General features: G+C 39.7%; 2 protein-coding genes across 3 annotated transcripts; one reads left to right on the top strand and one right to left on the bottom strand.

Annotated features, from left to right (window-relative positions):
- ppil1 (peptidylprolyl isomerase (cyclophilin)-like 1) lies at positions 1-3,280 on the bottom strand. Its single transcript, XM_017408420.3, has 4 exons — positions 3,106-3,280; positions 2,770-2,924; positions 375-443; positions 1-284 (listed from the first exon to the last, which is right to left on the bottom strand). Exons 1-4 carry the CDS (start codon positions 3,159-3,161, stop codon positions 64-66), a joined length of 501 nt encoding a protein of 166 aa, XP_017263909.1. The 5' UTR covers positions 3,162-3,280; the 3' UTR covers positions 1-63.
- A 4,008-nt stretch (positions 3,281-7,288) lies between these two features.
- LOC108231253 (sodium- and chloride-dependent GABA transporter 2-like) lies at positions 7,289-15,703 on the top strand. 2 transcript variants are annotated; one of them, XM_017408176.3, is made up of 14 exons: positions 7,289-7,592; positions 8,464-8,598; positions 8,694-8,834; positions 10,584-10,674; positions 11,012-11,144; positions 11,513-11,647; positions 11,724-11,827; positions 12,327-12,451; positions 12,680-12,792; positions 12,890-13,027; positions 13,224-13,305; positions 14,557-14,657; positions 14,750-14,920; positions 15,001-15,703. In XM_017408176.3, the coding sequence occupies exons 1-14, from the start codon at positions 7,418-7,420 to the stop codon at positions 15,094-15,096; spliced, it is 1,740 nt and encodes a 579-aa protein (XP_017263665.1). In that variant the 5' UTR covers positions 7,289-7,417; the 3' UTR covers positions 15,097-15,703. The 2 variants fall into 2 exon arrangements, with proteins under 2 accessions (XP_017263665.1, XP_024859933.1); XM_025004165.2 differs by having other exon boundaries at positions 7,290-7,592; positions 13,203-13,305.
- The last annotated feature ends 47 nt before the right edge of the window (positions 15,704-15,750 follow it).

The following is a 15,750-nucleotide window of genomic DNA, read 5'->3' on the forward strand; positions in this document are numbered from 1 at the left end:
TTGAGACATTAATCGTGTTTATTTAAAAAAAGTACAAAAAATTTGAGAAAAGCAACCATTTGTTTAATTGGGTACAGCGGCTCGGACAATTTTGATATCGTCAGCCGGTCGATCCTGACTGTTCGTTTCCACCATCCCGATCCGGTTCAGCACTCCAATCCCCTGAGACACTCTTCCAAAAATACTGTGCTTCCCATCCAGCCACTGGGTGGGTCCCAGCGTGAGGAAGAACTGGCTGCCGTTGGTGTCCGGTCCGGCGTTGGCCATCGCAAGGATCCCAGCCCCTTACAGACACAAAAATTTAATTAGACGCGTCTTCTTACTTAGCATTGTTCCTGCTTATTTCCCCCTTTTATAACAGCCATGGTGTTTACCTGTGAATTTCAGCTCTGGGTGCAGTTCATCCTCAAACTGTTTGCCATATATGGAGGCACCACCTCGACCTGCACAGGAAAGAAAGATCACAAACTGCACATTTAGGTGACGCACAAACAGGAAGCTAAGTATCTACTCGATTATTTGAATCTTGGTTTGGCAGCACGAGTTGGTAGATTTCTAAGAACTGTAATTTGGACACTAATATTTCATTTTTGTTGTTTTGGATTAGATTAGAATCACAGAAAGAGTAATCGGGTGAATAAACTGACACACGAACAGCACAGGAGGTGGACCTGGATGTTTAAAAAAAAAATTCAGACATCTTAACTTCAAATGCATAAAGAAACACTGTCACTACAGAAGTATCGGCTCCAGCGTGCTGCTTCAAACGACCTGCAGAGGGTTTTAGCTTCACTCTGATGCTTTCACCAACTCAAGGCTCAAAGCTGGAAACGCACAACTGTGATATGTCTTATACAGATTATATAGAGGGTAAAACCCTACAGTACTGTGCAGAAGTCTTACATACTGCTCAAAAATTAGGAAACGGATGCATTAATTCATTAAAACTTTAACAAGCTTATATGGCAACACTAGATACACAAGGCAGGGTTTGGACATCAGTTACGGAAACACAAGCTGTAGATGTTTTACTTTAATCCTGTTTTATCGCTGTATTGTCACTCACTTATTTTGTCAAGTTTCCTTAAAATAAATAAATAAATAAATCAGGACAACGCTCACCATGCTGAGATATGCCATGTTTTGAGCAAGACATTCTTTGGAAAAACACTTAAAAATAGCAGCTATTTCATAGATTCAACTAATAAAAGAGAGGGAAAAATATGTTTTTGTAAAAGATGCAAAGTGCTAACCTGAATTAATCATTCTACAGAGGCTAATGAGTGCTGTAGATGACATTCATACACCGATGGGGCCCACATCAGAGACAATGAGGGGTTCAGTGTCTTGTCTTCGACATGTGACTGGTGGAATTGAACCCCCGACTCCCTCGGTGGTGGACGACTGCTCTAACCACTGAGCCCCTTATAAAGACAGATGCTCTGGCTCTGTTTGCTGCACAAATCTGTTTCAAACCACAGGCCGCAAAAAAAAAACATGCAAAAGAAAGAATGTGCTGAAATTCAGCTGTAGCTGAAAAACAAAAACACGTGTGTGACGAAGGGAGAAAAAAAGCACCGCATGAGGAGGAAATGTCACTGCAGTCTATTTACGCCAAAAGGCCACATGTTCAGTCAATTCCAATCTATTTTGTTACACACAAAAGCAATTAAACATCAGGTAAGTTTTGTTTTTTTAAGGTCAAGATAAGAAAATGGGTATGATGCTGAACAGTTTTAACACGTGGCTTTAATTTTGACCTCGGCACGAACAAAATCATGACTTCATACATGAAGGAAAGCCAGAGTTTGTCACTCTGGGTTCTGCTCATGAGAAAAATGCTGCTGTGAGCAAAAAAGAAAATTTAACAAGTATAAAAGTAACAAAGCAGCAGGACTTTCTTTTTGCTGGTATAAAAGAAAAGTCTACAAAGCAGAAAAGAATGTAACAAAAACCCTTTTAAATCTACCAGAATTTGTTTAGGATGAAAATTTATGGAGGTTTACTTTTTAATCAAAACTGGAAACAATCTGAACAGATAAGTTTCTCAGATTCAGGCTCAGTTGGACCATAACTAATTATGTTGGAACAAATGTGTCCAACATAATTATTACTTTACTGTCATCTCACAGGTATCATCTAAAAGTTAGACAAGATTTTTTAAGCAAATATTCTAGCCCAGTGCCAAACTGAGCTTAAGTCTGGGGTTCGATCCCGAGCCTCTGCAGCGTGCCTAAGTGTCGTTGGCCAAGACACCGAACCCCCATCTGATGTGCTTTTCTGTGTACAAGTGAGGGAACCTGGAGAGGTTAAAAAGGCGCCATATAAGCGTGTACCATTTGCCATTTATACTTGGAATTCAGGTATTCCGAGCATCATTCCTCCAAGGACAAATAAAAATCACTTTTCCTAACTGTGCCCATTAGGTTTTCAGCTCCAGATATCCACAAGCACAATTATCTCCTCTGGAATGAAACTTATGGAAATCAGAAACAGAAGAACTCTCATTTTAGCACAGTTACTAATAGTCGTTTTTTTTTTTTTTTTTTTTTTAAATCCCAAAATATATAAAAATATAAATGAATAAATAAACAAAAAGTAGTAAAGGTGTCATTAGGAAAATCCATTATTACAAGCAGCTAAAAACAATTTAAGGCATAAGCAATTGGAATAAAGAATAGGAACAGTTTAATTAGAAATATCTGCAAAAATAAATATGACAGTTAACAAATCATTTATTATTAAAAGCACTGACGATGTGTGACCCACCTGTCCCTGTCGGGTCTCCCCCCTGCACCATGAAGTCTTTAATAATCCGGTGAAACTTCGTGTTGTTGTAGTAGCCTCTTCTGGCGAGCTCTGCAAAGTTCTTGCAGGTTTTCGGAGCATGGTTCCAGTACAGCTCCACCACAACTGTTCCCATCCTGCAAAGACTCAAACATTACGAACGAGTCGAAAAGAGCAGCAGAGACTCTCCTCTGCGAGCTCTTATTCGAGACAAAAATCACTGAGACTTGATGCTTTACTGAAACGTGGGGGGAAAACGCTAGTAAATGGAAGCTAAAGCTAACACAGTTAGCATTCGGCGTTTTAACAGGAACTTACGTCGTTTCTAAAGCCACGGTGGTCGGCTGCCATGTGTCCGGAGGTATTCCCGACATTATTATGCTTAAACAACAGGCTTCAGCTTCAGAAAACAACTAATTCATGTTAAATTCAAGTGTGTTGATTCAATCCGAGTTCATTTATGGGGGTTCATTCAATTCGTTTCTGGAGAGAATTTTTCTTCTACGGTTTTGAATTGTGTGTTCTCCGTCCTGGAGGAAGTTTACTGCCCTCTGCTGGTCAAACTCTGAACTGGAAGGAATAGGATCAAACGTATACAAACTATAATAATAATAATAATAATAATAATAATAATAATAATAATAATAATAATAATGATAATAATAATAATAATAATAATACACAGAGATTCGGGCTTAATGACACCAACTTATGCTGTTTCGTATTCCTATTTGACAACAAGTCTCAGCTTTATTTTTATTTTTCTATAATTAGAACCTTTACCGGCACAAATAGCGCAACACAAACTGATCCTGAAACAGGTGATCCTGGAACAGTGTAAGGTAGGAATGTCAAAATGCACAGCTGAACACCTCACAGGTCAAGGATGATGCCTATTGATTTCAAGATCATGATGTCAAAGGTCAAGGTCACAAGGGACTCCTTTGTTAAAACCTTATCTATGCTCCAGCAGGTGACCCCTTTGTTAAATGCGCCAAGGAGTTCATTTTTTTCGGTCCTGTTTGTTTGTCTGTTAGCAAGATTAAATAAAAACTACTAACGGACTGATTTGGATGAAACGTTTAGGAAATGTTGGGGTTGTCACAAAAAACCCCCAGTTCCTTAAACTTTGAGGGTGATCCAGATGACTGTGTCCTTGGCCGAGGTTTGTGCTCTCTGAGTGCTTCTAGTTGCAAATGCAATTATTTTTCTATCATTTAAACTCTACGCCAGATACAAAATAATACCTTTATATCATCCTCACAAAAGACATCAACATGCATTTCCTGCTGTTACTCATTTGACACCGATGAAACTCAACTATTAAGTCTAAACAAGTTTTTTCATTTCTAACCGAACAGAAAAAAATGGCACTAAATCAGCACAGAAACTAAACGCATCACAAATTAAGTTTTTGATGTTATTTTGAATTCCTCAAACAAAATTTTCTCCCAAAACAATCTTTTTTTTTTCTTCTGTATTTTACTCCTCAAGCTAACAAAGAAACACAAAACATACGTCTCTTTCAGAAATCCGAACTGCTGCTGTATTTAGAGCACAAGACAATAAGTGTACGGTCATTTGGAAACCAACATCAGTAACAGATTAGTGTATGTTAAAAGAGAGAGAAAAAAACCCCTAAACTTTAATAAAGAGAAATGTTTGCAGGCATGAAAAAAATATATCATCCAGATGATCCCTTGATACCATCTAGGGATATGTCTGACTCACATTTAAGGCCTGCAGCTGCAAAAACTCACAAAAAAACAAAACAACTAGTTCTGTTCTGCATTTCATGAAAATACAAAAAAAAAGCAAACAAGAATCACATCTTTGACTCCCACTAAGGAAGTCAAAAATGTGCAAATACCCCTTTTGTTATGGTTGAGCTCCATCTTTTTTTGGCGACACAACGCTTTTGAAACACAACAACTCGACTACTTTGTTTTATTGGACTCCTCTGTTCCCTCTCTGAAGACGAGCATCCGCATCTTCTGCTGTTTTTGGCTCCTTTGACAGCATCCTGCAGATAGCTTGTCGAAGGTCAGTTAAGACAAAACTACAGTGGAGCATTTCTTTCAAAGAGCCTTGTTACAACCAACCATAAAGAAATGACGGGCGAGTTAACATCCAGTAGAGTGAAAAAAAATAAGTTCAAGTTCACTTTGTTGGTCATTTCAGCTGTAGCGTGTGTATCTGACTTAAAGGTAAAATGGTGAAAGCTGAATAAAAAAAATGTTTTGTGACTTATTGTCAAAAAGAGCCGAGGTTTATTTGATTTGCCAGGAAAAAAAAAATCTGTTCAAACCTGAACAAAGTCGCATAAAGTCACAATTCGAACTTCTCGTAAGGCCTTGATGGTGATTCTCTGAGTTTCGAGCTTCGTTTGTTGCTCTCAACGAGCAAACAGACAACTATTGCCACAGTCACAAAGAAAACTACCCCACTCACTTCTCGTTAGGTTTTACACACACTGATTTGATGCACAAGTTTGTCAGGTTTTAGAAAACTGAGCTCATGTGAAACTCGCCAAAGTTACAAAAAAAAAAAAAATTCCAGGATTTTTCCCTCTAAAATCATTTCTTATATTCGCTTACATGTTTCACCTGAAAGATATGAACCATCTGCATGAATATGTTGTTAAAATATAAATTTGCTGTTCTTCTTTTATACCAAAGTGCGATACTGAACCACCAGGGTTCACGCTGGGTGAGTTACAAAACTCGCACTCCTCGAAAAGCTGTGCTCAGCTGGGCCTGTAAGCTACTGGCTTCACCAAAGCTTTACTAAAACTATTGGATTTAGCTTTGTTTTATTTAATACTTTTCCTTTTTTCTCTCATATAGACAGAGGGAGAATAAGTCCCCCCAGCAAGCACCCCTCCTCCGATCCAGACCTCAACAATATACTCTGAAAACACACATCTACTGGAGGGCTGAACAGACAGTTGGCCCCACAAAAGACAACAAAGTTAGAACATACAGACAGAGGGAGATTAAGTGCACAGCAAGCGCCCCTCCGCTGATCCAGACTTCAACAATATGCTCTAAAAAAACATCCACTGGAGGGCTGAACAGACAGTTGCTGCCACAAAACACAACAAAGTTACGTTCAAGTCTTATGTATGTTCAGCCTTATGTAAAGGCTTGCTAAAAGCAAAGCAGCAAAAGGTTAGCTAAAAGTAGCAAAAAGCTGCTAAAACCTGCAAAATGCTACTTAAAAACTAAAAGTACCATAAGAAGTCCAAAATAGATGCTGAAACATGTAAAACAAAACAGAGATCTCAGTATTTTTCTTATAGTGAGTAAAGGTTTTTTAATAGTATAAAAGAACATTTTGCTATATGAATGGCTAAAACTGCACAAAGTATGTGGAAGTAGTTGAATTGGAAAAAAAATGCACAGAAAAATAAACAGGAAAACAAAAGTGTGAATGCTGAATCATCTATACGCTATTTTTTTCGATACATAAAATTTACATGTTTTTGGTTCCATCAAAAACCAGTGGGCCTAAAGTTTTACAGCAGTCACATATCAGACTCAGTTCAAATTAAGATTGTACAGTACAACTACAAAAAGAGGAAAAATACAATATCTTTGCCTCATTTCACCCACAACTTTCTGCAGACCCAATTCTGAGCTGATCTAGTGACTCACTGAATGTTTAACAGACTGGACGCGTCCCCACAGCCGAGACTAAAACCAGAACAACTGAAGAAGAAAAGAATCTCATAAACTTTATGCTCTCAGGTGTGTTTTATTTTTTTAGGTGTGTTGATGAATAGAAGCAGAACGTAGAACCTGAAAGCATGAAGTTAAAGTCAAAGGAAACCAAAAACGCTCCAGGGGAGACACCCAGCTGAGCCGAGAGCCAAAGTTCACCACAGGTGGAAAGCTGAGCAGGTTTTTTTTTTTTTTAAATTCCAGTCGCACCAGTAAAGTCAGAAACCTGACAGGCGATAAAGACGTACAAAGCAGGCTGTGTGTGTGTGGCCACACCCTGTCCATAGGGTGTGAAGTTGGAGCATATGATAAAGTCATCTGTGATCTCCTGTGGGCTGAAGGTTACTTCTGATGGACTTCTGAGGAGGTTTATGCTGCAAATCTTCAGCACCGGCAGCAGCTGAAGTGTTACAACACACAAAAATCTCTGTTTCGTTTTTGTTTGTTTTTTTTCATGGGAAATAACACATTAAATGTCTCCATGCCAACAGGAGCTTTTGATGTCCTGCATTCCACAGATCCAAACTTACGTCTTTTTTTTAATATTTATGTTTTTCCATACCTAATTAAAGTTGCCGGGCTAATTTGTGTAATTCTCTGCGTTACAATGCCTTGGGTAAAAAGCATGTGTGAGATGAAAAATCCTGCTGTCAAAGTAATCAATTCCAAATCCTTTTAAACACATTACTCACACTGGCAGCCTCACTTTGTAGTTGTCTTCTGTTTTCCTATATATATTGCTTTTAGGAATACACCACCAGGTCCCCCTTGTGGTATAAATAATGTGTTGTCTGTGAGTTAAGTAACCATTGGGCAGTCCCCAAATCTGCACTGATTCTCAGACGTAAGGGTCAGAAACGAGAAGATCTTCACTTATTGGGCTGTTGCACCATTTCTGGGACAGGAAGATGGGAAAATCTCTGTGCAACCTGTGCCCAGCCACAACAAAAAACACTTCCAGGGCTGCTGAGGAGCGAGGCAAGTGGAGCAGCAAAAAGGAGTTCATCCTGTCTGTGGCCGGAGCAACAATTGGACTTGGCAATGTGTGGAGGTTTCCCTATCTTTGCTACAAGAATGGTGGGGGTGAGTTTTCATTTCTTATTGAAAATCAAGGATTTGACCAAGTTTAAGAAGACGAACGCGCACAAAAAGAAAACCCACAAAACCCCCATCATAGTCCTTAATCTTATTTTAACCTCCTCCATGTTCACAGACAGTGCTGACGGCTGAAAGTATTTCTAATATTAAGAGTGATTCTGTTTTTTACTACTATTACTGTTACTACTGCTAGTGATAATAGCTTTTCTGGCAGCTTTTTAAAGCTAATTTACTCTAGAGTAAAGAGGAACCTAAACACACTTTTTGCATAACACTTTTTTCCATCATCACTGTGAAGTGGACGTTTTTCCATCATAAGCTGTGAAGTGGACCATGTCATTTTGCATTTGCTAAATGCACAGCATTGTCTGATTGTTGGGAAGTATGGCAAGAGCAGTGGATGTGTTTCACGCTGCATGATGCTAAAAAGAAAAAAAAAACGTCGGACAACGTACACTTCCCAATGCGTTTGGCTTTTTAAACATTACAATTCTGCAAATCAATAGGCAGTAAAATCTGATAATATCTCACAAAACTTAGCTGCCTACCAGGCCTTTCAGCTGTTCTCAGTCACCAGAAAACGTCAAGCCCTCAATGCCTTTCCTGCCATTGTTTCTCGAGAAATGAACGAGTTCTCCAGATATCTGCACCTAAAATAATAAGGCATGTTTTAAATATCAAACTGAACAACCTGAGGTAGGGTGGAAGATAAACAGACAACAAGAATGAACTATGTGAACTGTAACTTTTTGGCCGTTTAATCTAACCGTGTGGGCTTTCTTTACTCTTAAAATACTGTATTGTGAAGTGTCTTGTGGTTTGGTAATATGCTCACATGTTTTACTGACATCTCCAGGTGCATTCTTCATTCCCTACATCCTCTTTCTTGTTACCAGTGGAATTCCCATGTTTATTCTGGAAACAGCACTGGGTCAGTACTCCAGTCAGGGGGGCATCAGGTGCTGGAGGAAAATCTGTCCCTTGTTTGAAGGTAAGACAGATGGCATGGCAGCAGCACACAGACCAGAGGGCTGTTAAAAGCAAATTCAGAAGATTAGCAATGGTAACGATTTATATTGTTTCCAGGTTTGGGATTTGCCAGCCAAATAATTATCTTTTACACAAACATCAGCTACACGGTGATTTTAGCTTGGGCTTTCTTCTACTTCTTCTCCTCCTTCTCTGGAGAACTGCCGTGGACCACTTGCAATAACACGTGGAATACAGGTGAAATTATAATCTGTCTGACACATCAATAGGAGAATGTGTAATACTTATGAGCAGTCAGTATCTTACCTGCAGTAGAATGATCTCATCGTGAACAATCAGGAAGAAATTCTCAGAGGGAAGTCAAGCTAACCGCTGCTCCAAACATGAACAAGTTAAAAGCACAATTTTGCTAAAAAACTTAAAAGGATTGCTCACAGTTTGCATGATTTTTGCATGAAACAGTTATTTAAATTGGCACCATCTTCTCAGTTATTTTTTATTTTTTTGCTTTGCTAAGTATAATTGCGCTATGTACTTTTAAGCCGATCTCACGCTCCGTTCTTCCCCCACTCGTGAACACAACCCCGAGACACTTAAACTCCTCCACTGGAGGCAGCACCTCACTCCTCACCTAGAGAGGACAGTCCACCCTTTTCCAGCTGAGGACCGTGCCCTAAGATTTGGAGGTGCCGGTTTCCATCGCAGCTGCTTCACACCCAGCTGTGAACCGCTGCAGTGACAGCAGGAGATCACAGCATGATGACGCCAACAGGACCACATCATCTGCAATTAGCAGAGACAGAATCCTGAGGCCGGAGAAAACGGACCCTTTCCCCCTTCCTGGCTGCACCAGGAAATTCTGTCCACAAAAGTTATGAACAGAGTCGGTGACAACGGGCAGCCCTGGCGGTGTCCAACTATCACCCTAAAAAGGTGCAACTTGCTGCCGGTAATGTGAACCAGACTCTTGCACCCTTTGCTTAAAGACTGAATGGTTTGTAGCAGCAAACCCCCAATCCAATACTCACGGAGCAAGATCTTTGTAACGAGTTCTGTGTGCGTGCCGAAACTTGGCGTCATTTGTGGAGACAACGGAAGAGCTATGGACAACGTTGGCCTTGTGTTGTTGCTGTTTTTTAAACTTATGGGGATTCTCCTGAGACTTCAGGAAGAGAGGTGAAGTGGAAGAAATGCTCTGGATGCCGCGATTGTTGCGTGGAGTAGGACAGCTGTTATCCGCTGGAGATTTCAGGCTGTACAGCGCCTTCAGCTGGGGGACAGACGGCATAATCGCTGCAGGGTAAACTAACGCTATTACTTCGCTACAGTTTCAAAGTTTTCGTCGCTCTTCATACGCTTCGATCTGACCACACCCACAACCAATGAGTGAACAGGAGCTAAGCTTGCGCCACCCATGAAAGCAGGGCCGGCCCGCTGGCCCTACTCCAAAGCAGGGACCGGCCTCAAAAAAATGCCGACGGAAACGCGCGCAAAGCAAGCCAAGTAGAGTAGAGCTTTAGAGACGGTGGAAAAGGGCCAATAGAGTCTCCAGCTGGAGCACCCCAGCTTAGGACCCCCAGGGCCTGGCTCAAGAGTGGGGCCCCATTAATTCCACATCTTGGCAAAGGGCATCAAGCTCCTTGTTTTACCCCGTCCATACAAGTGTTGTGAATCACTCTTGTCTGGCCTGTCACCTAGGACCAATCTGCCTCAGGAGACCCTAATGGGGGTAATTGCTTCTGAAAGCATAGCTCCTAGGATTATTCAGACACACAAACTCCTCCACCTTGATACGGTAGTAATTCACAGAGAACTATCAATTCTGATAAATATTATATTAGTTTAAATCTTTAACAGTTTAAAGTACACATTTTCAATTAAGAGGTAATGAAAATGTTGCATGTTGTCTCTTTTCTCTTATTATAACATTCTTATGTTATTTAACTAAAACCTAAGTGTTCAATGTATTTTTTATATCTATTTCAGATAACTGTGTGATAATAAACAACTATAATGCCACTGCTAACTGGACCTCATCTGTGAATGTGTCATCATCATCTGTTATGGAGTATTGGCAGTAAGTTTTGGAGTATTTAGACATCCGTCGACTTGACTCGATGTCTCCATCAACCATACAGCACCTGCTAGGGTGGACATGCCAGCATCGCTTTCCATACCTTCACACTGAGAATTGATGTCATCAGTCAGAGTAATAAAAAAAACACGTGTAGACTTTATTAAGTTTAAACTGCAATGAACTGGCTGACTGAAGCATGCAGGAAATAACGGTTCTAGTTCACACAGCATTCACTGCTTCCTTTCTTACGAGTTTGTTTCACAAATGTGGCAAAAAACCGTTCATGTTATGTGTTGTTTAAAAAGACGGCACGCAACAACAGTTTCCTCTCTCACAGGCGGCGGGTGTTAAATATATCTACTGGCATCGAGACCATGGGAAACTTACGACGGGACCTTTCTTTGTGCCTTTTGTTGTCCTGGGTCATCTGCTACTTCTGCGTTTGGAAAGGAGTGCGATCTACAGGGAAGGTACTCATCAGTTTAAATGTTCGGATCAGAAATTGCTGATTGTTGTGGAGTCACTCAGAGGAAATAAAAACACGGCAGGAAGCCTGTCACTTCATGCACCTAATGTCACGTTGGTGACTGAACACACTGACTTTATGTGCCTTATAGCAAAAATAAAAAAGGAATTTAAAAAATAGTCCTGCAAATTATTAAGATTTTCATCAACATTCATATAAAAACATTCAAATTCTGGAAAGAACATAAATGAAAACAAAGAGTAAATGTTCTAATCAAATCAGTCATTGTTTAAGCAGTTGTTGCTTTGTAAGATAAGCAAGCTGACAGTCATTGATTGGAGTGACTTTTCTTTAATTGTTATTTTTATGCAGGCTTCTTACTTTACAGCCACGTCGCCCCTCATCTTGTTAGTGCTGCTGTTTCTCAGAGGAATAACACTTCCAGGAGCCTTACATGGTGTAAAGTACTACCTGTACCCCAACCCTGCACGCCTCAGTGACCCACAGGTATCACTTACAACCTGATTTCTCGCTGGGCGTATGTGGATTGTTTTAAGATAACTAGGTTGTGTCTGGTTTATAGGTTTGGATTGATGCTGGGACACAAATCTATTATTCCCTGGCTTTGTGCACGGGGTGCATGACTTCACTTGGGAGCTACAACAAGTATAACAACGACTGTTACAGGTGAGTACTCCACGGAAATACAACTGACTAGTTTCTGTTTTAGTGGTGTTTTATTTTCTTTGAATTTTGCAATTTGGGCGTAGAACTAATTCATACAGTAATTTATTACTGACATGCAGCCAGAGATCATCTATGTCTGTATTTAACTTGTCTAAAACAATCCAATTCGTGTTTTTAAAGCATGTGCACAAAAGCACAAACAGGAAGTCAAGGCTTCTTTATGAAGTTGGGATCAACTTACATGAACCCTGAATTAAGGATAATATCCAGTGTGGATGTAGCATCATTTTTTCTAAAGGTTTAAGTTTGTTTTCTTTACAAAGAATCTTGGCAGAGGCATGAATATGTACATCTCTTTTATTTTGTATGGGTTGAATTAAAGTCTTTTTTTATTATTATTATACTCCAAAATGCATATTCTGTAACTCATTGTAATGTAATTTGGTTATATTTGTGGCTCATAGACAAAAATCACGAGTTATTTTCTCCTTATTTACAGAGACTCCATCTGTCTTTGCTTGGCGAACAGTGGGTTCAGTTTCTTATCTGGATTTGTCATTTTCTCAGTTCTTGGCTACATGTCGCAAAAGCAAGGAGTTGACATTTCCGCAGTTGCTGAGTCAGGTACAGATGCACATCTAGTTGGTCCATGCTTTAAAGAACTGATTTTATCCATGCAATTAACATGATACTTTCAGATAGTTCATTCTTGGTCTCTGCTTTGATTAAAATCTTAACATTAGCAACAAGCCCATTAGATAATAAACTGTGTATATCTGACACTGCTAAGTTTGACGCACGCAAAAAATGTAAATAAACAAACTGATTCACTGTTTTGGTTTGATTCTGAAGGTCCTGGTCTTGTATTCATAGTCTACCCTCAAGCTGTAACTCTGCTGCCTTGGCCTCAGGTCTGGTCAGTGTGTTTCTTCTCCATGATCATCTTGTTAGGAATCGATGGTCAGGTCAGCCGCAGACTTTCTTTTGTCTCCTGTCTTATGAAAAGAAAAAATCTCATAGTAACTCATCTGTATGCCAACTGATCTTTGTGTCTGTCCTCAGTTCGTTGGACTTGAAAGCCTCATCACCTCTCTAGCAGACGTCTACCCTTCGCAGATCCGGAAGGGACGCCACAGAGAGTTTTGTCTGCTGCTGATCTGTTCCTGTGGCTTTTTATTGGGGTTGTTTTTAGTTACAGAAGTGAGTTTTAAGTCATACATTCAACATATTTGTCAATGTGCTGTTTGTAGTCTGATCATGAGCCTTAACAGAGCTTCTTTATAAATAATACTCAGCATGTACCCTCACTTACCCCCACAAAACCTGATTTAATCATCTTAAAATGAAGGCACTGATTGAATGTTCTGATTTTTAGGCTGGTATATATGTTCTGCAGATCTTTGATCACTATGTGTGCAGTGGACCCACTCTTCTTTTGATGGCCATCTTCCAGTCTGTGATTGTTGGATGGATTTATGGTAAAACACGCTTGCCAGGGGGATTATAGGATCGTACTCATACAATAGTCAGTCCCTTACATCATCCTGACCACTCACAGTACAGTTGTGTCATCTCAAGCATTAACCGTAAACTATGTTGGCCAGACAAAGTGCCTCCAGAACCACAAATAAGTTCCTTAGCTTCTGAAAATAAGCCCTGTGCCGTGAATTGGAGAGTGGATGGTGGAAGAAGAACCCAAAGGCAGCCACACAGGAGGCAGAGAAAGTCAAGAGTCTTAAACCATCTAAATAAACTACCAGAGACTAGTAATGTGTCTTTTGTCAATAAAATGAATCTATATGCTCATACAAGTGAACAATGAGAGCCAGCTCCAATCAATTTTACCCCCTTTCCCTAACCAGTACAGTTTTTGACGAAGGTCAAAACTGCTGTAAGATGTTGTCATGTTGCATTCAACCAGTCAGGTGAGATAACACTATTATGACATTAGGTTATAAAAGAGAGTTGTAGACTCCCAACAGACTATTACTCACTATTTCATAACCTAATGGTATAATTCTTGTGTATTATCACATCTGATTGACTCCATTTGCATGACATCAACACAGCTCTGACCAGTGTTAGAGGAAAAAAAAGGCTCACAGACAGAAGTTGGCTCTCATCAAGAGCCGTTTCTTCTGCGAACAACACTTCCCTTGTCCTAAACGAGAAGAAAAAGCCAGAATTCCCATCACCACTAGAGACACAAATGACAGAACTAAACCCAGTTCAAAAAGTTATAAAACAAGGCTTGACATGAAGTTCACCAAACTAACTAAGAAGACATCTAAGAAGAATGAGGAACCTAGAGAACTACATGATCCCATGGAAAAAAATAATGAAGAACAGGTGTGCTGATTACTAACGAGGACCTGTTGTGCAAAAGGAAGAAGAGAAAACTGAAAAAAAAAAACTGCTTTCACAAAGTAAAACAGGGAATGAGGCTTGGAGAACTGGTAATCCAAAGCAGAAGTAAAACAAAATCGAGATCAATCCGATTTCAAGAGCACAAATAGCAAAACCTACAGACTAGAACACCCCAGGACTAAAAGTCGTGGCTATGTTCGGCTGAAATGTTTTGTGTCTGCATAAAAGTAGGGAGAGTGAACAGTTTCAAACTAGGAAATTTGCCCAGATTTAAATATATTAATGGTTAAACTTGCTGACAAAACACACATTTTTTTAAGATGTTCTTTTCACTTTAGTAAAAGACAGTATCCCTCTCCCAGGAGCTGGACGTTTCTGTCACAACATTGAGGACATGATTGGTTACAAACCTCTGCCACTGGTCAAGTACTGCTGGCTGTACATTACGCCACTGATGGGCATTGTAAGTGTCTATGGAAACTCTATGGACTTATAAATAAATAGTCTTTAATTTTAGTTTTCAGTATTCAGTATTTGTTGTGTTTTCTTTTAAAGGGAGTCTTTGTATTTTTGCTCCTGAGATACACCCCGATGACATTCAACAACACCTACGTGTACCCTTGGTGGGCTTACTTCATTGGCTGGTTTCTGGCCTTGTCGTCGCTGTCTATGATCCCAGCCAATATGATCTGGAAGCTAGCCAAAGGAAACGAAACCCTCTGGGAGGTCAGTAGTTGTTATTCTACAGTTGAACAAAGCGTTTGCAGGTATGCACTTTTTGACAACATTTTGACTTCTTTCCCCAGCGTCTGAAGACAGCCTCCCAGCCCGCAGGCGACCTCCCAGTCATGTCAGGGGAAATGGAAAGCATGAACGCTTCACTCACAACTCGCCCAAGTTAACAGAAACAGAAACTTTCTGTCTTCATAGAAACAGGTTTTTGTTTTCATTAAAAAAACAAAAAACAGCATATAAAAGCTCATATTTCTACTTATATTTCTATCACTTTTGTGGGACTTGATTGAACACAGTCCTGAATATATTTAGTAGAAGATTTTTATTCATTATATAGTATATGACATTTAAAAGTTGAAGTATCTTTTTTATTCTTTTTATTTTAGGAACTAACAATACTTCAGTAGCCTTTTTGAAAGTTTCTTCTCAATGTGCTACAAAACATGTAGAGTCCTACTATTTCTGTGTCTACAATGCATTTGTAGTTTAGGATGGCTGATTTTCAGAATCCACCTCACATTATTCGTATGTATATTTAAATTAGTTTAAAATATATAGCCCAATACAGTTTTAAATAAACACAAATACCAAATCATTCTGCTCCAGTGTGGTTAATATTAATAAAATCAACCCCACTGAACACCTGTGGAATCAGCCTGGATGTGCTGATTGTTCCAGAGTGGCCAACACAACAACAATGGCTGACTTGTGACAAATGCTGGTTGATAAATTCGGACGCCATCCCACAGCAGTGTGTGACCAAGCTGGAGAGCAGCCGTGAAGGAGGAGGTGCCAGGATGTTGTGGCTGTGTATGGTTCTT

This window comes from Kryptolebias marmoratus, linkage group LG4, assembly GCF_001649575.2.
Source record: "Kryptolebias marmoratus isolate JLee-2015 linkage group LG4, ASM164957v2, whole genome shotgun sequence".
Lineage (NCBI taxonomy): Eukaryota > Metazoa > Chordata > Actinopteri > Cyprinodontiformes > Rivulidae > Kryptolebias > Kryptolebias marmoratus.

Excerpts from the sequence above, each read along its gene's own strand:
- ppil1 (XM_017408420.3), bottom strand. The coding sequence starts at position 3,161 with ATGTCGGGAATACCTCCGGACACATGGCAGCCGACCACCGTGGCTTTA. Across the intron at positions 2,925-3,105 it reads ACCGTGGCTTTAGAAACGAC|GATGGGAACAGTTGTGGTGG; the intron begins GTAAGTTCCTGT and ends GAGTCTTTGCAG. Across the intron at positions 444-2,769 it reads GGGAGACCCGACAGGGACAG|GTCGAGGTGGTGCCTCCATA; the intron begins GTGGGTCACACA and ends TTTCCTGTGCAG.
- LOC108231253 (XM_025004165.2), top strand. The coding sequence starts at position 7,418 with ATGGGAAAATCTCTGTGCAACCTGTGCCCAGCCACAACAAAAAACACT. Across the intron at positions 12,452-12,679 it reads TTCCGCAGTTGCTGAGTCAG|GTCCTGGTCTTGTATTCATA; the intron begins GTACAGATGCAC and ends TTGATTCTGAAG. Across the intron at positions 14,921-15,000 it reads GAAACGAAACCCTCTGGGAG|CGTCTGAAGACAGCCTCCCA; the intron begins GTCAGTAGTTGT and ends TTCTTTCCCCAG.